Source organism: Saimiri boliviensis, chromosome 4 (genome assembly GCF_048565385.1).
Source record: "Saimiri boliviensis isolate mSaiBol1 chromosome 4, mSaiBol1.pri, whole genome shotgun sequence".
Classification (NCBI taxonomy): domain Eukaryota; kingdom Metazoa; phylum Chordata; class Mammalia; order Primates; family Cebidae; genus Saimiri; species Saimiri boliviensis.
The window spans coordinates 126,616,987-126,640,196 of NC_133452.1; the positions used below are offsets into that span (position 1 = coordinate 126,616,987).

General features: G+C 37.4%; 1 protein-coding gene across 28 annotated transcripts in view; it reads left to right on the forward strand.

Annotated features, from left to right (window-relative positions):
* Positions 1-23,210, forward strand: part of DST (dystonin) — a 498,104-nt gene that overhangs the window by 377,312 nt on the left and 97,582 nt on the right. For all 28 annotated transcript variants that reach the window (XM_074398159.1, XM_074398139.1, XM_074398145.1 and 25 more), the window contains 9 exons: positions 202-368; positions 2,435-2,591; positions 3,522-3,648; positions 12,803-12,865; positions 13,436-13,677; positions 14,555-14,684; positions 17,465-17,664; positions 19,101-19,596; positions 21,264-22,735. In XM_074398159.1, coding sequence (XP_074254260.1) covers positions 202-368; positions 2,435-2,591; positions 3,522-3,648; positions 12,803-12,865; positions 13,436-13,677; positions 14,555-14,684; positions 17,465-17,664; positions 19,101-19,596; positions 21,264-22,735 — 3,054 coding nt within the window. The remainder of the gene's footprint in view (positions 1-201; positions 369-2,434; positions 2,592-3,521; positions 3,649-12,802; positions 12,866-13,435; positions 13,678-14,554; positions 14,685-17,464; positions 17,665-19,100; positions 19,597-21,263; positions 22,736-23,210) is intronic.

Below are 23,210 nucleotides of genomic sequence, written 5' to 3' on the forward strand. Positions count from 1 at the left end.
ATGCATTTTAAATTAAATAAGGTTTACTGTGTTCTTTTTCAAATAGCCTATTTGCCTGTTTATTATATTTAAAGTACTGGCCATAGTCAGACAGGTGAAATTATGAATAGAGTCATTCTGATTCCACACAGACCTCTGGATGGAATGCCATTTGAAGATCGAGCAATATTCATATTGACTAAATATCTAAATGCTTTGTAGGAATCAACTTCTGAATTTTTAGAGCACAAGAAAGACCTTGAAGTTTTGCATAGTCTCTTGAAGGAGATATCCAGCCATGGCTTACCAGGTGATAAAGCTCTGGTTTTTGAAAAAACAAATAATTTGTCAAAGAAATTCAAGGAAATGGAGGATACCATCAAAGAAAAGTAAGTACCACTTTAAAAATTGTATTTTATCGTATTTATATTAATTAGAGTGAGATACTTATGTAGGTAACTGAAACAATTTTGTAAACTTGAGAAAAAGCATAGAGCTACTTTATAAATGTTTTGATATTGATTTTTTGTGCTATTAAAATTAAATACATTATTTGGTTTAATATTTAGGAGGGAAATTCAATACTTCTTATATAAAAGTGGAAGATACTGCATAAGAAAAATGATGGTGGTAGTATATTCCTGAAAATGATCTAAACTTGCTGTATTCTCTAAAGCCTTGGGCAAATATCACTTTTTTATTTGCAAAGACAGAAATAACCTTGAACACAGCTCATGATTCTTTTTTTTCTGAGCTCAATTCAGAAACGATGTGCGATTTCCATGCGGCCCTTTAAATGTAATAGTTTACTTTTTAAAGAGCAGTAGATGAGATATGAACCTGTGAAAAAACAAGGTAAGAAACAACAAGTGAAAGAATCTACGTTGAGCTAAAAAGCTGTACAGGGCCTTGTGATTGAGCTTTTGTATTTCTGATCTTGTGTTAGTTTAGAATATACATCAGATTTTGCTACAGTTTATCTACAAAAGCCTCAAAACTTAGAAAAGTCATTTCTCTTCCAGCTACTCTTCTTTATTTCTTCAGAATTCTCTACCTAAAATGTTTGAGTGCCATCTATACTTCTCACAGAGCTATATGTTCCATCCTGTCGTATGGTCTTTAATTCACATTGCATAGAAGAAATGTTCTTGGTTTTCTTAGGTGATCTCTAGGTTGTTTCTTCTTTAAAATGCGTCCAACTCTAAAATAATGTAGTCATCAGTAATTAGTCCAGCTGCATTTCATTCTTATCTGCCAGTGTTCTGCACGCTTACATATTCGCATGTGTCACCCACATGCCAAATGTCACCGTCCTCACAGTTGTTTATGTGCTGGGGATGTGTACTGCCTCCATGGTGCTGAGCATACAGAACGATCCGTACAGTTCACTGTGGAGCTTCCTGAGTCACACATGAAAACTCTCCAGTCACTAGGTTTCATCTCATTTTGAGAGACTTAAATCTGGACTGCCTGAAGCAGTTTATCCATCCGTAAACGTGACTGTAGTATAGTGTAGAAACCACTAGGTGGCATTATGTTTTCTTCATGTCAGTGATTGTAAACTTTTCCCTTCTGATTCTGTGCCTGCTGGCATTCAGTATCACATAAAGTGGTCAGATCAAAGCTCATTGAATCTAAATAATGTTAAAATTGTTTGTGTATTTTCTTAGTTTATGTAGCATTATAGAGAGTGCCATTACATATGGGCTACAGATTTCTTGACTGGCCCCTACGTCTATCTATGAACCTTGCCTGAGAAATAGACCAATAGTTATTTAGCTCAGGGTTCCCCTAACCCCTGAGGTACCTACCAGTCCCTGACGTGTTATGAACTGGGCCACACGGTAGGAGGTGGGTTTTGGCAGCAAAGCTTCATCTGTATTTACAGCCGTTCTCCATCACTCACATGACTGACTGAGCTCTGCCTCCTGTCAGATCAGCAAAAGTGTTAGATTCTCATAGGACCACAAGCCCTATTGTGAACTGCATGCAAGGGATCTAGGGTGCACACTCCTTGTGAGAATCTAATGCCTGATGATCTGCCCCTATCTGCCATCACCCCCAGATGGGACTGCCTCATTTCAGGAAAATAAGCTCAGGGCTCCCACCGATTCTGCCTTACGATGAGTCACATAATTATTTTACTATATATTACAGTGTAATAATAATAGAAATAAAGCACACAATAAATGTAATGCACTTTAATTATTCCAAAACCATCTCCCCTACCCAGTTTGTGGAAAAATTGTCTTCCACGAAACCAGTCCTTGGTGCATACAAGGTTGGGGACTACTGATTTAGCTGATTTCACTTGTCACGTATGAAACCTTTCCTCCTGTGTCAAAGGGTTGAAGTACACATGGAAGATGTTTCTTAACATCGTGTAACATGAGAATAATTATTTATTTATTCTTCTTGCTGTGACTGAAATTCTTGTGTGATTTTCGTTATTTAGAAAAGAAGCTGTAACTTCTTGTCAAGAGCAGTTGGATGCTTTCCAAGTTCTTGTTAAATCACTGAAGTCATGGATGAAAGAAACAACAAAAAGAGTTCCCATTGTGCAGCCTTCGTTTGGTGCAGAGGATTTAGGAAAATCTTTGGAAGACACTAAGGTGAATCATTATTATCTAATACTAATTTTTCATTTATCTGTGTCAGTAATGAAGGATTAAAAGACTAATGGTGGTTTTCTTTGATCTAATATCATCTAAGTTAGATCCTCATATATATACTGTATATTTTGTTGACCTTTGGAAATCATGGCATGGGGCTTAACTAATTCTTCTGAAGAAGGACATAAAGTTTTAATTGATTTGCTTTTAAAAAAAATGTGCCGATGAGTTGCTGACTATTCTAGTAATCAAGTTTCCTTTTCTACCAAATCTCTATTTAGTTTCCGTAATTTTTTATACCACTTTTCATCATATTAGGTAAAACATCCTCTTCACTCAGCATTTTACTCTAGCTTGTATATACCACTATAACGAGTATTTGGAGATAGAAGTTGTTTGAATCTCCTGTATAAATAAATAATGCACAAGTCTTTTGTCATCTGATTCAAGTCATAACACCTGTGACCAGTATGGCACTTCTTTCCACTCCAAATCGGTGGATATATGTGTGTTTTTAAAAGTAATTGAAATTTGTAGGATTAAAATACTCTGTAAAATGGAATTCTGAATTCCTATTTATTTTTATTGTTCCTGATACCTTTTATCCTGTAACTGGTCTGTTACCCAGTACAGTTTTACAGACTTACAGTTGACAGTTATTTTGGAACCCACAGCAGCCAGGAATACCCTGACTCCCACTGTGGCTAGGATTTCACTTGCCACCTATGAAACCTTTAAGGGCAGAATGGTCCATACCTACTTGTCTGGTCTATGGGAACAGATAGGAATGGTGCCTTTTTCTTTCATCAACTCCCTCACAAATCAGGGTCTACAATTATTACTCCTTTAAGATCTGTTTAAGAAATTGAATTATAATGTGCAACTTTGAAAACATTAAGATGGCAAAATAATGTGTTTTTATATTTCAAGAAATTACAAGAAGAGTGGAGTTTAAAAACACCAGAGATTCAGAAAGTAAACAACAGTGGGATCTCACTATGTAACCTAGTAAGTGCTGTGACCACGCCTGCGAAGGCAATAGCAGCAGTTAAATCAGGTATGAGCTTTATTTACATTTATGACAAAAACTGTAAGAATTGGGTTTACTCATGTCAATTTTGTATATGTTATTTTTTAAATTAATGCATAAAATAACCTCAGAAATACAAAGTGAAAGTGACAAGAATCATGGCATCTGTAAGCACATTGCGTTGGGAATGTATCTGTACTCTTCAAGTTTCATATGCTTCTTATGTTTTATTTTATTAGACTATAATTAAAATATAGCCAAATTAATATGTAAGAATAAGGAATGTTGTATTGGGGAAGGGAACGGATTATATTCAAATTTGTTTGCTTTTTACCTTAAATAAATGGAGAAATTCTATTTAAAATATTTAATTGTAATGTTTGGTAAAGAAATGAGTCTGGGCAGCTGGGAAAAAAGTGAGGGAAGGAAACAGCTCTTTTCTATAGAGGGACACTCTCTTATTTTCTTCCCATGTATTTTATTCTGTATGTCATTCCCAAAGAAAACAATTATGCAGTATGTGAGCTGGCATATCTGTATCATAATCTACGTTGTCATGGTTGAGCTACTTTTCTCAATAAAATGGGAAAGTCATGTGCAAATATTGATTCTAAAATTAATTTAAGCACGTTATGGGTATAGTTTTTAGTTTGAAACATACAGTAACAAGTTTAAAAATAAATAAATAAAAGGCAGCAGGGTGTGGTGGCTCACACCTGTAATCCCAGCACTTTGGGAGGCCGAGGCGGGTGGATCACGAGGTCAAGAGATTGAGACCATCCTGTCCAACATGGTGAAACCCTGTCTCTGCTAAAAATACAAAAAAAATTAGTTGGGCTTGGTGGCATGTGCCTGTAGTCCCAGCTACTCAGGAGGCTGAGGCGGGAGAATTGCTTGAACCCAGGAGGCGGAGGTTGCAGTGAGCTGAGGTGGTGCTACTGCACTCCAGTCTGGTGCCTGGTGATGGAGCGAGACTCTGTCTCAAAAAGAAAAAAAAAATAATAGGCAGAAGGCAGGTCTGATATCTTTCTTCTGAGAGTTCTGAGTATCCTCTGTGGGATATCTAGTCTGACCAGCCCCTAGCTGTCCCTATTGTGATACTGATGTTCCAGCTGGGACTTTCTCAGCCAACCATTTATTCCACTCTATTAATCCTATTTCAGGGACCATATTATAATGGTGTGATGGTTTCTCCTTTTTCTTCTAATCATATTTTCTGAAATATCTTTTTTTTTTTTAGAAGAGGAAATCTTTTGTGCTTTAGTTATTTTAGCTCTTCATGTCCCCTTCATTTGCCATAAATATCAAGTGGCTTTTGTTGTTGTTGTTGTTTTGTTTTGCCCTTTTTTTTTTTTTTTTTTTCTTGGACTCTTGGTAACTACCAAGCATGGTAGGAATTAGTCCTGAGCATCTACAGGATATTTGCACTTCCACCTGAAATGCCATTGTGTTTAATTTTTTTTAAAGGGACGAACTTAAGATTCAGATGTTTTAATGTTTCTGTTTAGACTTGTTTGTAAGTGGTTGATCTGAGAAATGTCTTTATGTTGTAGATACATAGCCAATAGTGTAACTGATATTTTAATATTCTGATTATGAAAAAAGTACCAATGCTGGATTGTTATGTCATGAACCTAAGCAAAGGACCTTTGGTTCCCACAGTGGTATTTAGTTCCCACAGTTAGATATTATTATTCCCATCAGTTTGGCTGATTCATTTGTCCAGCCACCTGGCTAGTAATTAATGGGGCTGGAGTTTAATGCAGGTAAGTTACACAGCAAGACCTAGGTACTGCTAATGACTGTGCTCTCTCTTAGTGTTGACATAATAATATGGGTTTAATAATTGATTTGTTTGTTTTCATTTTCACTTTCAACTTCTTTTTTATGTCTTTAAAAAAAGTATTCTGCCTCCACTAAGCTCATGATAACACTGTGTAACTGCACCAGACAATTTTCAATCCTTAAGTAAGAAAGACACTCCTTTGTCAGCCTTGTATGCGTTTTTCAACACTCTTATATACTGAGCACCTTTTGTGCTTCAGGACCTTTATCATTAAGATAATTATAACAGTAAAGTGAGAAGTGGCTGGCAAGATGGCTGAACAGGAACAGCTCTGGTGTGCAGCTCCCAGTGAGATCAATGCAGAAGGAGGGTGATTTCTGCGTTTCTAACTGAGGTACCCAGCTCATCTCACCAGCTAGACAGTGGGTGCAGCACACTGAGGGTGAGCAGAAGCAGGGTGGGGTGTCACCTCACCTGGGAAGCTCAAGGGGTTGGGGAACTCCCTGCCCTAGCCAAGGGAAGCCAGGAGGGGCTGTGCCATGAGCAATGGTGAATTCCGGCCCAGGTACTGTGCTTTTCCCATAGTCTTTGCAACCCGTAGACCCAGACCAGGAGATTCCCTCAGGTGCCTATACCACCAGGGCCCTGGATTTGAAGCACAAAACTGGGCGGCTGTTTGGGCAGACACTGAGCAAGCTGCACGAACAGTTTTTCATACTGCAGTGACACATGAAACACCAGCAAGACAGAACCATTCACTCCCCTAGAAATGGGGCTGACAACAGGGAGCCAAGAAATTTAGCCCAGTGGATCCCACCCCCACAGAGCGCAGCAAGCTAAGATCCACTCACTTGAAATTCTTGCCAGCACAGCAGTCTGAAGTCAACCTGGGTTGCTTGAGCTTGGTGGGGAGAGGGGTGTTCACCATTACCGAGGCGTGAGTAGGCGGCTTTCCCCTCACAATGTAAACAAAACTCCAGGGAACTTCAAACTGGCCGGAGTCCACTGCAGCTTGGCAAAGCCGCTATAGCCAGACTACCTCTCGAGATTCATTCTCTCTGTGCAGGGTATCTCTGAAAGAAAGGGAGCAGCCCCAGTCAGGAACTTATAGATAAAACTCTCATCTCCTTGGGACAGAGCACCTGGGGGAAGAGGTGGCTGTGGGCACAGCTTCAGCAGACTTAAATGTTCCTGACTGCCAGCTCTGAAGAGAGCAGCAGATCTCCCAGCACAGTGCTCAAGCTCTACTAAGGGGACAGACTGCATTTTCAAGTGGGTCCCTGACCCCCATGCCTCTGACTGGGAGATACATCCCAGCACGGGTCAACAAACACCTCATACAGGAGAGCTCTGGCTGGCATCTGGCAGGTACCCTTCTGGGACAGAGCTTCTAGAGGAAGAAACAGGCAGCAATCTCTACTGTTCTGTAGCCTCCACTGGTGATATCCAGGCAAACACAGTCTGGAGTGGACCTCCAGCAAACTCCAGCAGACCTGCAGCAGAGGGGCCTGACTGTTAGAAGGAAAACTAACAAACAGAAGAAAATAGCATCAAAATCAACAAAAAGAACATACACACAAAAACCCCATCCAGTGTTTAGCAACATCAAAGATGAAGATAGTCCATGAAGATGAGGAAAAACCAGTGCAAAAAGACTGAAAATTCCAGAAGCCAGAATGCATCTTCTCCTCCAAAGGATCACAACTCTTTGCCAGCAAGGGAACAAAACTGGATGGAGAATGAATTTGATGGATTGACAGAAGTAGGCCTCAGGGAGTGGGTAATAACAAACTCCTTCGAGCTAAAGGAGTATGTTCTAACCCAATGCAAGGAAGCTAAGAACCTTAAAAAAAAGGTTAGAGAAATTGCTAACTAGAATAATCAGTTTAGAAAAGAACATAAATGACCTGATGGGGCTGAAAAACACAGCATGAGAACTTCGTGAAATGTACACAAGTATCAATAACAAATCGATCAAGCAGAATAAAGGATATCAGAGATTGAAGATCAACTTAAAATAAAGCATGAAGACAAGATTAGAGAAAAAAATAATAAAAAGAATGAACAAAGCCTCCAAGAAATATGAGACTATGTGAAAAGACCAAACCTACATTTGATCGGTGTACTTGAAAGTGACAGGGAGAATGGAACCAAGTTGGAAAACACTCTTCAGGATATTAACCAGGAGAACCTATCTGACATAGCAAAACAGGCCAAAATTCAAATTCAGGAAATGCATGAAACACCACAAAGTTACTCCTCGAGACTAGCAACCCCAAGACACATAACCGTCCAATTCACTAAGGTCGAAATGAAGGAAAAAGTGCTAAGGGCAGCCAGAGAGAAAGGTTGGGTTATGCACAGAGGGAAGGCCATCAGACTTAACAGATCTCTCTGCAGAAACCCTACAAGCCAGAAGAGAGTGGGGCCAATATTCAGCATTCTTAAAGAATGGAATTTTCAACACAGAATTTCGTATCCATCCAAACTAAGCTTCATAAGCAAAAGAGAAATAAAATCCTTTACATGCAAGCAAATCTGAGAAATTTTGTCACCACCAGGCCTGCCTTACAAGAGCTTCTTAAGAAAACAGTAAATATGGAAAGGAAAAACTGGTACTAGCCACTGCAAAAACATACCAAACAGTAAAGACCATTGACACTATGAAGAAACTGCATCAACTAATGGGCAAAATAACCAGCTAGCATTATAATGACAGGATCAGATTCACACATAACAATATTAACCTTAAATATAAACAGGCTAAATGCCCCAATTAAAAGAAATAGACTGGCAAATTGGATAAAGAGTCAAGACCCATTGGTGTGCTGTATTCAGGAGACCCATTTCATGTGTAAAGACATGCATAGGCTCAAAATAAAGGGATGGAGGAATATTTATCAAGCAAATGGAAAGAAAAAGAAAAAAAAAAAGCAGGGGTTGCAAACCTAGTCTCTGATAAAACAGACTTTAAACCAATAAAGATGAAAAAGACAAGGGCATTATATAATGGTAAAGGGATCAATGCAACAAGAAGGGCTAATTATCCTAAATATATATGCACCCAATATGGACTCCCACACAATAATAGTGGGAGATTTTAACACCCCACTGTCAGTATTAGACAAATTAATGAGACAGAAAATTAACAAGAATATTCAGGACTTGAACTCAGCTCTGGACCAAGTGGACCTAATAGACATCCACAGAGTTGTCCACCCCAAATCAACAGAATAGACATTCTTCTCAGCACCACATCACACTTATTCTACAGTTGACCACATAATTGGAGGTAAAACAAACACTCCTCAGCAAATGCAAAAGATGGAAATCATAACAGTCTCTCAGACCACAGTGCAATCAAATTAGAACTCAGGATTAAGAAACTCACTGAAAACCACACAGCTACATGGGAACTGAACAACCTGCTCCTGAATGAATACTGGGCAAATAACGAAATTAATCCAGAAATGAGTAAGTTCTTTGAAACCAGTAAGAACAAAGACACAACATACTGGAATCTCTGGGACACAGCTAAAGCAGTGTTTAGAGGGAAATTGGTAGCACTAAATGCCCACAGGAGAAAGTGAGAAAGATCTAAAATTGACACCCTAACATCACAATTAAAATAACTACTTGAGAAACAAGGGCAAACAAATTGAAAAGCTAGCAGAAGGCAAAAAATAACTAAGATCAGAGCAGAACTAAAGGAGATAGACACATTTTTAAGCCCTTCAAAAAAAATCAATGAATTGGCTGGGTGTGGTGGCTTATGCCTGTAATCCCAACAATTTGGTAGTCTGAGGTGGGTGGGGATTATGAGATCAGGACTTCAAGACCAGCCTGAACAACATAGTGAAACCTTGTCTCTACTAAAAATACAAAAATTAGCTGGGCATGGTGGTGCATGCCTGTAATCCCAGCTACTTAGAAGGCTGAGGCAGAAGAATTGCTTGAACCCAGTAGGGGGAGGTTACAGTGAGTCAAGATCATGCCACTGCACTCCAGTCTGGGCAACAGAGTTAGACTCTGTCTCAAGAAAGAAAAAAATCCAGGAGCTGGTTTTTTGAAAAGATTAACAGAATAGGTAGACTGCTAGCCAGACTAATAAAGAAGAAAATAGAGAAGAATCAAATAGACACAATAAAAAATGACAAAAGGGATATCACCACTGATGCCACAGAAATGCAAACTACCATCAGAGAGTACTATAGACACCTGTACTCAAATAAACTAGAAAATGTAGAAGAAATGGATAAATTCCTGGACACATGCACTCTCCCAAGACTAAACCAGGAAGAAGTTGAATCTCTGAATAGACCAATAAAAAGTTCTGAAGTTGAGGCAGTAATTATTAGCCTACCAACCAAAAAAAGCCCAGGACCAGATGTATTCATAGCCAAATACTACCACAGATACAAAGAGGAGCTGGTACAATTCTTTCTGAAACTATTCCAAACAACAGAAAAAGACTTCTCCTTAACTCATATTTTGAGGCCAGCATTGTCCTTATACCAAAACCTGGCAGAGACACACACAAAAAAAGAAAATTTGGGGCCAATATCCCTGATGAGCATCTATGCAGACATCTTCAAGAAAATATTGGCAAATTGAATCTAGCAGCACATGAAAAAGCTTATCTACCACGATCAAGTTGGCTTCATTTTTGGGATGCAAGGCTAGTTCAACATATACAAATCAATAAATGTAGTCCATCATATAAACAGAACCAATGACAAAAACCATGATTATCTCAATAGATGCAGAAAAGGTCTTTGATAAAATCCAACACCCCTTCATGCTAAAAACTCTCAATAAACTAAGTATTGCTAGAACATAATGTTAAAATAACAAGGGCTATTTATGAAAAACGAACAGCCAATATCATACTGAATGGGCAAAAGCTGGAAGCATTTTCTTTGAAAACCGGCACAAGCTAAGGATGCCCTCTCTCACCACCCCTATTAAATATAGTATTGGAAATTTGGCAGGGACACTCAGGCAAGAAAAAGAAATAAAGGGTATTCAAATAGGAAGAGAGGAAGTCAGATTGTCATTGTTTGCAGATGACTTAATTGTATATTTAGAAGACCCCATCATCTCAGCCCAAAGTCTCCTTAATCTGATAAGCAACTCCAGCAAATTTTCAGGATACAAAATCAATGTGCAAAAATATCAAGCATTCCTGTACACCAATAACAGACAGAGAGCCAAATCACGAGTGAACTCTCACTCACAACTGCTACAAAGAGAATAAAATACCTAGGAATACAACTAACAAGGGATGTAAAGGACCTCTTCAAGGAGAACTACAAACCACTGCTCAAGGAAGTAAGAGAGGACACAAACAAATGGAAAAACATTCCATGCTCATGGATAGAAAGAATCAGTATCATGAAAATGGCCACACTGCCCAAAGTAATTTATAGATTTCATGCTATCCCCATCAAGCTACCACTGCCTTTCTTCATAGAATTAGAAAAACACTACTTTAAATTTCATATGGAACCAAAAAAGAACCTGTATAGCCAAGACAACCCTAAGCAAAAAGAACAAAGCTGGAGGCATCATGCTATCTGACTTCAAACTATACTACAAGGCTACAGTATCCCAAACAGCATGGTAATGGTACCAAAACAGATATATAGACAGACCAATGGAACAGAACATAGGCCTCAGAAATAATGCTGTACATCTACAACCATCTGATCTTTGACAAACTTGAAAAAAATAAACAATGGGGAAAGGATTCCCTATTCAATAAATGGTGTTGGGAAAACTGGCTAGCCATATACAGAAAACTGAAACTGGACCTCTTCCTTTCACCTTAGACAAAAATTAAGTCAAGCTGGATTAAAGACTTAAACATAAGACCTAAAACCATAAAAACCCTGAAAGAAAACCTAGGCCGTGCCATCCAGGACATAGGCATAGGCAAAGACTTCATGACTAACAGCCAAAAGCAATGACAACAAAAAGCAAAATTGACAAATGGGATCTCACTAAACTAAAGAGCTTCTGCACAGCAAAAGAAATTCATCAGAATGAGCAGGAATCCCACAGAATGGGAGAAAAATTTTGCAATCATCCATCTTACAAAGGGCTAATATCCAGAATCTTCAAGGAGCTTAAACAAATTTATAAGAAAAAAAAAACATTAAGAAGTGGGCAAAGGATATGGATAGACACTTCTCAAAAGAAGACATTTGTGTGGCTTACAAACATGAAAAAAAGCTCATCATCACTGGTCGTTAGAGAAATGCAAATCAAAACCACAATGAGTTGCAATCTCACACCAGTTAGAATTGTCTCATTAAAAAGTCAGAAAACAACAGATGCTGGTGAGGATGTGAAGGAATAGGAACACTCTTACACTGTTGATGGAAATGTAAATTAATTCAACCATTGTGGAAGACAGTGTGGCGATTCCTCAAGGATCTAGCACCAGAAATACCATTTCACCCAGCAATCCCATTGCTGGGTATATACTCAAAGGATTACAATCATTCTGCTATAAAGACACATGCACACATATGTTTATTGTGGCACTATTCACGATAGTAAAGACTTGGAACCAACTCAAATGGCCATCAATGATAGACTGGATAAAGGAAGTGTGGGACATATACACCATGGAATACTATGCAGCCATAAAAAAGGATGAGTTTCCTGTCCTTTGCAGGGATATGGATGAAGGAACCATCATTCTCAGCAAACTAACACAAGAACAGAAAACCAAACACCAAATGTTCTCACTTATAACTGGGAGTTGAACAATGAGGACATGTGGACACAGGGAAGGAATATCACACACCAGGACCTTTTTGAATGGGGGTGGGTAGGGAAGGGATAACATTGGAAGAAATAACCAATGTAGATAATGGGTTGATGGGTACAGCAAACTCCCATGGCATATACATACCTATGTAACACACTTGCACATTATGCACATTTATCGCAGAACTTAAACTATAATAAAATAAATAAATATTTAAAAAAATTTTTTTTAAAGAACCACTGAGGCTCCACTTATTCCTTTAAAATATAATTTACTAAATATAAGTCTTCCTAGAATAAAAGGAATTTATTATAAAAAACAAAGCAACTTCATAAAAATTTATATGAATATTTATATGATATAAACATACTGAAATGGTAGAGTTGAAGACAATCATGGTACTTTAAGAATAAATTTTACATAGAACAGAGGATATTGTTTGATATTTAAATTTTGGACCTTCATTTGATTTTAAAATGGAGTTAGTATTTTACGTTTCCAAATAGCAATAACAGTTTAAAATGATTACTGTTTATGGGTTTGCTTTAATGCCATCTACTATTAATGTATAAAAATACAATGAACCTCTAATTATTTTAGTGTTAATATTTTTGCAGGTGGAGCAATATTAAATGGTGAAGGAACAGCCACAAATACTGAGGAATTTTGGGCAAATAAAGGTGAATAATAATTTTAATTTGTTATTGATTAATGTAATTTGGTATGTTTTTTTAATGAGAGAAAATCTTAGCTGCAAATAGTAGTTATATTGAAATTTCAAACCTGAATTACAGTGGTATTTGACCTAATAGTCACAATCTCCATGAATATTATATTTATATAACGTTTTATATAGTTTTGTTTATTTGAAATTAGTAAAACCAAGTTTTTGAGTTTGACACTTGGTTTTTTCTTTTCTTTCTGGTTAATGAGTTATTTTGTCACTTGCTGTAACATTATTTAACCTAATTCATTGAGTTTGATGCTTGAGATATTGCTAAGTAACATTTTTTGGTTTGTGTTTTTTATTACACTGGTATTATGCAATATTCTTGAATTGTTTGTGATTAAATAGCATTGTAAGGTGATCCAGCCTTTTAGTTCTAAAAAGTTTATGACTTTATCATACTAGGCTTAATAGTGACAAAGGAGAAGTGACAAAATACGGTTTAAAACAAACTTTTTAATTCTAGACCTCTGCTCCAAATGTCCTGAAAACGTGTCACTATTGATGTTTTTCTTATTCCTAGGTTTAACATCCATTAAAAAGGACATGACTGACGTAAGTCATGGTTATGAAGATCTTGGCCTCTTACTCAAGGACAAAATAGCGGAACTCAACAGTAAGCTCTCCAAATTGCAAAAGGCTCAGGAAGAATCAAGTGCAATGATGCAGTGGTTACAGAAAATGAACAAAACTGCCACAAAATGGCATCAGACTCCTGCACCTACAGATACTGAAGCTGTGAAGACTCAAGTTGAGCAGAATAAGGTACATTCTGTGGGTGCACCAATGGAAGACATCAAAGAGAATGGATTAGCATTTGGAATGGAGTTTGATAGTCAGAAGCTCTGTTCTGTTTTCTAGCTCTATAACCTTCAGCACCTAATTTGACATTTTGGTTCATGTGCCTTTCTGTAGAGATTGATGATAATAGTTACTTAAAAAAATTTATTTTGGCACAGCCACTTTATTAGATTAGCAAACTGTTGGGTGTAAGTAACTTTGCCACATTTGAATGAGTTTAAGCTTGGGATGTTAACCAGTCAACTATTGGAAAAGATTTATTTAAGGGCTAAATGTATGAGGGATCTGTTCTCTGTATTATAAAAAGCTAATGCTTTTCTTTTCTTTAATAGATGGTATTTCTTTTTATAGCTGCCAAGGTTGGGAAAATGGCTTTATATGGTGGCAGTGATGGCAAAATTTCTATAAATTACCAACCTATATTTGAATTCTATGTGTTGCCCAAAAAAGGTGCTTATTCACTGGTATATTCTCCACTTCTGGCAGCCTTTATTAAGACTGATTTTCTTATTAATTACAGTTTAACTGATGTCATCTTGCTTTTTTCCAAAGTGGCTTGTTTGAGAATATGAAATTCTTTTTTACTAATGGGGACAAGAGTCATTATCTCCGTAGTCACAGTGTTTCTCTGTGGGGATTCCTTTATCACACAGTTGAACACTAGCTAAGAAGAGAAAAGGAAAATAATTAATTACAAAATCCAGGCCCTCACCCACCACAGCATTTAACAGTAGATTTTTGTCCTCTTTTGTTCATTCTAGAGAAAAAAAAAATCCTCTATTGTTATGGCATTTTTGTCTTTTGCTGTTCACGTAGTTTATTATTATTTTTTCCTTTTTAGTTGTTTGAGGCAGAACTGAAGCAGAATGTAAACAAAGTGCAGGAGTTGAAAGACAAATTGTCAGAGCTGTTGGAAGAGAACCCAGATACTCCTGAGGCCCCCAGGTGGAAACAGATGTTGACAGAAATAGGTATGTTGCATTACTTAGATGAACACCTATAAAGAAAAGTACAATCATTTTTCATTTTTATCGTAATCTTTATCAGAAAACATTAGGCAGAGTCACTTATTCTTAGATTTGCTTTAATGTTTCAGAATCTATTTTTTTGCATAAAGTGTCATTTCAAGTTATATTATGCAGGAAATTGGCATATCTTAGGTTTTTTATGGTAAACACAGTAACTAAATTTATTTTTATGAAGAAGGTAGATACTAGTTAATGAAGTGCTGTGCATTGAGTACCTGTTTTCATTAATGTTTCTTTACTTTTTACTAGCTTTCTGGTGCTTTGTGCTTTATGTATTTTTAAGCTGTATTATATTTTAAATATTCCTTTCATTCATCTGGGAAAGGTATGATCCCTTCTTCTTCATGGAGTTACTTCTGTGACCCCTCCTGCTCCATACTTTATGCACTTCTCTTCCCCAATCAACTTTTTAATCCAAAGTTATCCTCCTACCCACATCCTATCCCTGTATAAACAGCAGTATAAACTGCTCCTCATAGGTACTGAATTTTCCTTACAAGCCCTATTATCTTACCAATTTTTATTACTACAGTGATGTAGAAAATTAGGGTAAAGGGGGTAGAAAAAAAGAGAAAATGAGCATAAGAGAATGGTAATAATTTCCCCTACTTCATAGTTTTCATTTGAAGAATTCAGTAAGTTAATGTAAATGGCTCAAACAAATAGTACCTGGCATACATTAAGTGCTCTATAAGTATAGACTATGATTATAATAATTATTTTACTTTCAGTTGTTTCATTACATTTATCTAAATGCTGTCCTTCTTTAGTGTCAGGTGTGCTGTGATAAATGTAGAAAACTACATTTTAGTTTGAAAAAGGTTACCCTAAGGTATCTTCATGTTCTAAGATACGTTTAATCCAACTATAGAGATTCCTATCAAGTTGTAATTAATTTGCCCCTAATTCAGTGACTCTCCTCTAGGGTATCAGAATTGCCTAGGGAGAGTATTAGCAAGATATTTTAGTATAGGAGTGGGAATTAGGAATATGTAGTTCAAAAAAGCTTCTTGATTTTTTACATTTTTTCCTCCTGGTTTGTCGCTTTAATGGCATTATTTTGTTGTCAGATTGCGTTTGACCGGAAAATGTCATATAGAATGATGTTATTAGATAAGGTTTCATTGATCGTGTTCTACTGAAGTTGTCCCTTTAGTGTGTCATGTTAAATGAAAACTCAAATCAACCGATCGTACCATCAGTGAATATTTACTGAGTGACTGTGTTGAAGTGCTGGAAGAAGTGCTCTGATCAGTAACTCTTAACTGCAGGGAGCTTACTGTCATGAGGATGGAGGGGGCAGAAAAGGCTTCCTAGCAGAGGGTAAATCCAGTGGAATGTAAAGGAAGGACAGGGTTGTGGTATATGGAGAAGAGGTATAGCATCTCAGGCACGGGCCGTGTGTGAGCAAAAGTCTCTTTGGACTATAAGGGTGAAATCAACAGGGCTTGATTAGAGAATTCATCTCAGAGTACAAACCCTCAAAGATTGTGGGAGATTTCGAATGTCAGGGAAAGGTCTTCAGATTTTATCGTCTAGGTGATGAGGAGTTAGTTATTAAAGCATTTGAGCAGGGAAGTGACAGTTTTAAAAGTGACATTTTTTAGGGAAATTGTTTTAGAAACAAGTGGATTGCAGCTGAGAAACACTAATAGCAGAGATACCAGTTAGAAGACTGCTAATCTAGGTCAGTAGTTCTCTAAGTGTGCTCCTGGGATCAGCAGCAGCAGAATCACCTGGGAACTTTTTTTAGAAATGCAGAATTTCAGATACTATTCCAGACCTATTGAATAAAAAACTCAGGGTAGAGCCCAGAAATCTGTATTAAAGATGCCTCCAGGTGATTCTTACATACCTCAAGTGTGACAACTACTGGTCTAGGTAGACCGTGATGATGTTAGCTCATCACCTGGATGGACTGTGTTAAATTACCACATGCCCTCTGAAAATATGTACATCTATTAGATATCAATTTAAAAATTAAAAATAATTTAAAATAACACATGATGAAGGCCAAAATGGAGTTATGGCATTGAGAATGTAAAGGAGGGCTTTAAGGTTTTATGATCAAGGATATAAGAGAGTTAGGAAGCTCATAAAAGAATTTTCTGAATTATTGCACCTTTATGACATGGGAGAGAAGATAAACTTTGAAAAAAATCTAAAAGTCGTAAAACTCCACCAGTTTTGAGAGGAATATAATGAGTTTTATTTTTTTAATGTTGAGTTTAATTGTTGAGACTTCCTACTGGAACTTTCCAGCAAGCTGGTTGTTAATGTGTAATTTGAATGGGAAAGAATAACTGGGGATAGATATACAAATTTGGAAGCAATTTGCCTGGAAAGGGTAAGTGAAGAGTTGATATGAAAAGGATTATTGTTCATTGTTCTAGTACGTCAGTTATAGTTTAATAAACACACTCTATAGGACTTATAGAAGGAATGAGAGATCTCAGAATCCTGTCTGCTTTAATGAATATTCCATATTCTATGATATTCTCTAAAATCAGATTCAAGAATTTTTTTCTCTATACTTCAGTTGACATACAACTATCAGCCCATAAAATCTTAGGTTAGACCTTTAATTAACTATGTAACAAGAGTCATAAAAATGGAATTATAGCCATTAGATATCATTTTTGAATCATGTCATACAGTCCTCATAGATATAGTTATGTTAAATGCAAAAAAATCAAACACGAGTTTTATTTTTTTTCCTTTAGATTCTAAGTGGCAAGAACTCAATCAACTAACAATTGATAGACAACAAAAACTGGAAGAATCCTCCAACAATCTAACCCAATTCCAGACTGTAGAGGCTCAATTGAAACAGTGGCTTGTGGAAAAAGAACTTATGGTCAGTGTTCTTGGGCCCTTGTCAATTGACCCAAATATGCTAAACACACAAAGGCAGCAGGTACAGGTGAGTATTACCTAATAACCTATCTCTTGTGCGCAGCAATTCGACTTACTGAGACCAATGTTTGCATTATGAATATATTAGTGTTGGTCCATATGTATTTTATGTAACTACTTTGAACCATATATGTAATGTTTCAGATGCCTGTGAGACACTGCCCTGATGTTAGTGGGAATGCCCCAGAGAACTAAAGCTATGAGGCATCCCAGAGGCCTCCTTGAAGCCCATGAATGGGCCAAGTTTCCTGATTATTGAGTCATATTGTGGGTGGTACAGATCCTGTTAAAAGGGCCTTCTTTGAAGTATTAATGCAATTAAGTAATATCTTTATGAGAAACTAGTATATAGTTTTTACTGTTAGAAATTACTCCTTTGAGGTTTTATTTATTTTGATTGTGATGGCAGATAATGAAACTTGTAAAATTCATGCAGTTGAGTCCTGATGAGGGGAGAGAGAGAACATGAAAAGGACAAGGAATAAGGAAAGCAGAGAGGGAACCCTGAAACCCAGTGTGTTAGACTAGTTACAAAGCAAATAAACCCACAAGGGGGGAAAAATCCTTTTATTTTTTAATGTTTAATGCTTTTATAGTCAGGTGTAATAGCAGAAGCTCTGTGGTGGTTTCAGTTAGTGTTTTTTTTTAGGTGTGAGTACTGCCTTTAGAGCAGTGAGGCTGTTTTATAAGCTGTAAATTCAAATACATTTTTGTAAAAGTCAGATGTTTGTGTTCATATCTGTTCATAATCCAAAGACAATAAAAACAAAAGATGAAAGTAAATATCTGGGGAGAAATGATTGTCTCTAGTCTTGGTAGTCTTCCAGAGATAGATAGATAAAATATAAAGAAAATATGATACTAAAAGAATGAAATTTTTGGATCGTTCATTTTATGAGTCAGGTTGAGCCTATGCATTCTGAGCAGCATGATTTGTTGGCTAAAACCTTTATAATAAAGTCTGTAAAATAAATCTTATGTTACAAAAACTTTTGCAAATCAATGCATCATGAGTTAATATGTTCTAACACCTTTACTGCTGTGCATTTTCTTTCATGTAAAATTTTATAGGGTATTCCAAAAATCCTACAACGACAAAAAGATGAGACGGTAAAAATAAATTTGGTGTAAGTGCGGTATGAACTTGTTCAACAGCTGTGTTTCTTTTTTTATATGAAAATTTACACAAAAAGTTTTGTTCATTTTGTCCAGATTTTCCCTTTAGGAGGATAGGATTAGTTTAGACAGGGTATCTCTGCAAAGCGCCATAGCTCTTTGGATTGAAGATAATTGTACTGCCCTTTAAGTAAAAAGTAGGAAAGTGATAACTACAAAACAAAAACTAGAGAAATAATTAACATTTCTGCCTGTTTGGACACTAAATCTATGTTTTCTACCATCAATTTTATAATATTTTGTGCTTATTTACCCTTGTTACCTTAGATTCTGCTGCAAGAATTTGCCACTCGGAAACCTCAATATGAACAGCTCACAGCAGCTGGTCAGGGCATTCTGAGCAGACCTGGAGAAGACCCTTCTTTACATGGGATTGTGAAAGAGCAACTGGCAGCTGTGACCCAAAAATGGGATAACCTAACAGGGCAATTGAGTGACAGATGTGACTGGATTGACGAAGCCATTGTTAAAAGCACACAGTATCAAAGCCTGCTGAGAAGCCTTTCCGATAAACTGAATGACTTGGATAATAAACTCAGCAGCAGTCTGGCTGTGAGCACGCACCCTGATGCTATGAACCAACAGTTGGAATCAGCCCAAAAAATGAAGCAGGAAATACAGCAGGAAAGGAAGCAGATAAAAGTGGCCCAGACACTCTGTGAGGATTTGTCAGCACTGGTTAAAGAAGAATACTTGAAAGCAGAACTTAGTAGGCAACTAGAAAGCATCTTAAAATCATTTAAAGATATTGAACAGAAAGCAGGTTTGTTTACTTTTAATACATGTATTTCCTGGTCAGAAATAGATGTCATATATTGCCTATTTCCAAGATGTTGCCAATAGTCCAGGACCCCAAAGAGACTCTGCCCCACTGTGAACATCAGTGAAGAGGAGGATGAACACAGGAGTGCAGAGGGCAGTTTTGTGTTCATAGGCACATGCAGTGTTACGGTCATTCTGCACACATAATCTGTTGGCAAAATTGACATCCTCAAGGCCTTTTAAAATCTCAGGTATCCCAAACTGGTTTTTAAAAGATGCAAATGCTTTTTGCTGTGTGTCAGTCTTATTTTGCCAGAAAAGACATGAGTTAGTAAAAGGCTTGGCATCATCTTCTCATCTGCTGTTACTTTGTCTATTCTGTCGTAAAAATCTTTTCTAAAGAAATGTGTGAAAGAGAAGCATTTGTCACTGTTTTCCTCTCTCACTGTGGCTGTAATTCTGTGGCAGATGTGTTGATATTTGTCAGAGGTAGCAGTGAGTTATCAGAATTCAGAGAGCCCTGTGAAGAAAGGTACATTTTGTTGTTAAATTTGTTCTATTTGAAAAGTTTCTAGTTTCTTGCACCTAGTAAATACTCAAGTTATGTGTTTCAATTGATTGAATTTACTTATCACCCCAACGGTTTCAGACTTATTCCTTTATTTTTTTATATATATATATATTTTTTGAGACGGAGTTTCGCTCTTGTTACCCAGGCTGGAGTGCAATGGCGCGATCTCGGCTCACCACAACCTCCGCCTCCTGGGTTCAGGCAATTCTCCTGCCTCAGCCTCCTGAGTAGCTGGGATTACAGGCACGCGCCACCACGCCCAGCTAGTTTTTTTGTATTTTTAGTAGAGACGGGGTTTCACCGTGTTGACCAGGATGGTCTTGATCTCTTGACCTCGTGATCCACCCGCCTCGGCCTCCCAAAGTGCTTGGATTACAGGCTTGAGCCACCGCGCCCGGCCCCTTTATTTAACATGATATTAGCAATAGTAAATATCAGCTAATATCATTATTTTTAATGGTCTGAACACTTTTATGTTATAGGTATTAAACTATGAACTCCACATATACTATAATTTGATCTGTACAACACCAACTATTAATTTGTTAATTTACAGTTGTAGAAATTAGGCTTAGAGGTTTAATCATTTGCCTGGGGTCTTCCAGCTCTGAAGAGGTTAAACCAAGATAGAAACCCAGGTAGTTTTCATGTGCTACGTTATGTTGCCTCCACAACATGTAAAAGACATAGATATGAAAAAGTCATATTGATAAGAGATGGATTATTTATCACCATAACTGAGAACTTTTGCTGTTGTCACTTCTCCGTACTGGAATGGAGATGACACTAGCATAGCAGGCAGTGTGTGGCATGACCACTCCCTGCCCCGTGATGCATTTTTACTTATTCTTTTGTTTTCCCCTCTCATCTGTCTCCTGCATCTTTTCTCGATTGCTTATTTTCTTCTTGTGCCTACCTCTTGCTGCTTTTCCCCTTTGTCAGTAACTTAGGTTCACTTGTAGTTCTTACAGTCATTGCTAAAAGCCCTTGCTTTTCAACGGTTCTATATATTCATTCAGAGATTTTTCTTTTGGCTTTTCATAGACTAAATTAACATTTTGATGTAAAATAAACGTATCTTGTGATTTTATTTCTAGAGAATCATGTCCAGCACCTTCAGTCAGCCTGTGCAAGCTCTCATCAATTTCAGCAAATGTCTAGAGATTTTCAAGCTTGGCTGGATACAAAGAAAGAAGAGCAAAACAAGTCTCATCCAATATCCGCCAAAGTAGATGTCTTGGAATCATTAATTAAAGATCATAAAGACTTCAGTAAAACTTTGACTGCCCAGTCTCATATTTATGAAAAAACCATTGCAGAAGGTGAAAATCTGTTATTAAAAACACAAGGATCTGAGAAGGCAGCCTTACAGTCACAGCTTAATACGATTAAAACCAATTGGGATACATTTAATAAGCAGGTGAAAGAAAGAGAAAACAAGTTAAAAGATTCATTGGAAAAAGCCCTTAAGTATAAAGAGCAAGTAGAGACTCTCCGGCCATGGATAGACAAATGCCAAAACAACCTGGAGGAAATAAAATTTTGCTTGGATCCTGCTGAAGGAGAGAATTCAATTGCCAAGTTAAAGTCTCTGCAGAAGGAAATGGACCAACGCTTTGGTATGGTAGAATTACTGAACAACACAGCCAATAGCTTGCTCAGTGTCTGTGAGGTAGATAAAGAAGTTGTTACAGATGAGAATAAGTCACTGATCCAGAAGGTAGACATGGTCACTGAACAACTTCACAGTAAGAAATTGTCCCTGGAGAACATGGCTCAGAAGTTGAAAGAATTTCAAGAAGTTTCCAAAGAATCTAAAAGGCAGCTTCAGTGTGCAAAGGAGCAGCTAGATGTCCATGATTCCCTGGGACCCCAGGCTTACAGTAACAAATACCTGACGATGTTGCAAACTCAGCAGAAGTCACTTCAGGCCTTGAAGCATCAGGTAGATTTGGCTAAAAGACTTGCACAGGACCTTGTGGTAGAGGCCTCAGACTCAAAGGGAACCTCTGATATTTTATTACAAGTGGAAACCATAGCTCAAGAGCACAGTGAACTAAGTCAGCAGGTTGATGAAAAGTGTTCATTCTTAGAAACCAAACTTCAGGGCATTGGGCATTTCCAGAATACCATTCGAGAAATGTTTTCTCAGTTTGCAGAGTTTGATGATGAACTGGATAGCATGGCCCCAGTGGGGAGAGATGCAGAAACATTGGAAAAGCAAAAGGAAACTATAAAAGCCTTTCTAAAGAAACTAGAAGCCCTCATAGCAAGCAACGACAATGCCAATAAAACCTGCAAGATGATGTTGGCCACAGAAGAAACCTCTCCTGACCTTGTTGGAATCAAAAGGGACTTGGAGGCATTAAGCAAACAATGCAACAAGTTACTGGACCGAGCCCAAGCCAGAGAAGAGCAGGTTGAAGGGACAATTACGCGTCTTGAAGAATTTTACAGCAAACTGGAAGAGTTTTCTGCTCTGCTCCAGAAAGCCGAAGAACATGAAGAGTCACAGGGTCCTGTTGGTATGGAAACAGAGACAATTAATCAGCAGCTTGACGTGTTCAAGGTAGGGAATTCTTCATTTTTACCAAGAGTTTTTATTGTCAATGAAGTTTCTAATTGGTATAGAAAGGAGATTGCCTATTTCATAGAACCTTCTAATAATGATAGTCATATAATATTTGAGCCAGAATGAGCCTATATGGGGGTAACACCCAGGCATGTGGGCAGTTACAAGCTTACTGGGGATTTGGGCCTTTGTGGAATGAGGCCTGAGATAAAATAAGGGAGTCAAAGAGTGCTTGACAATGTTCCAGGTAAGCCAGAAACAGACATCATAGCGTCCCATTTCCGATGTCATTCACAGCTGCCATCCATGGTGACTGCAGCTATGGTTTGAACTCTACCACAGTTGTTTATCTCCCAGCATTTCCTTCAGTGGTGAATTATCATCTTTTCTCCCCTTTCTTTTTATATTGTCTTCCCATCCTTCTTGATTTAATTTCTTCGACAGACTTTTTTCTTCTAAAAACTCGTATCTT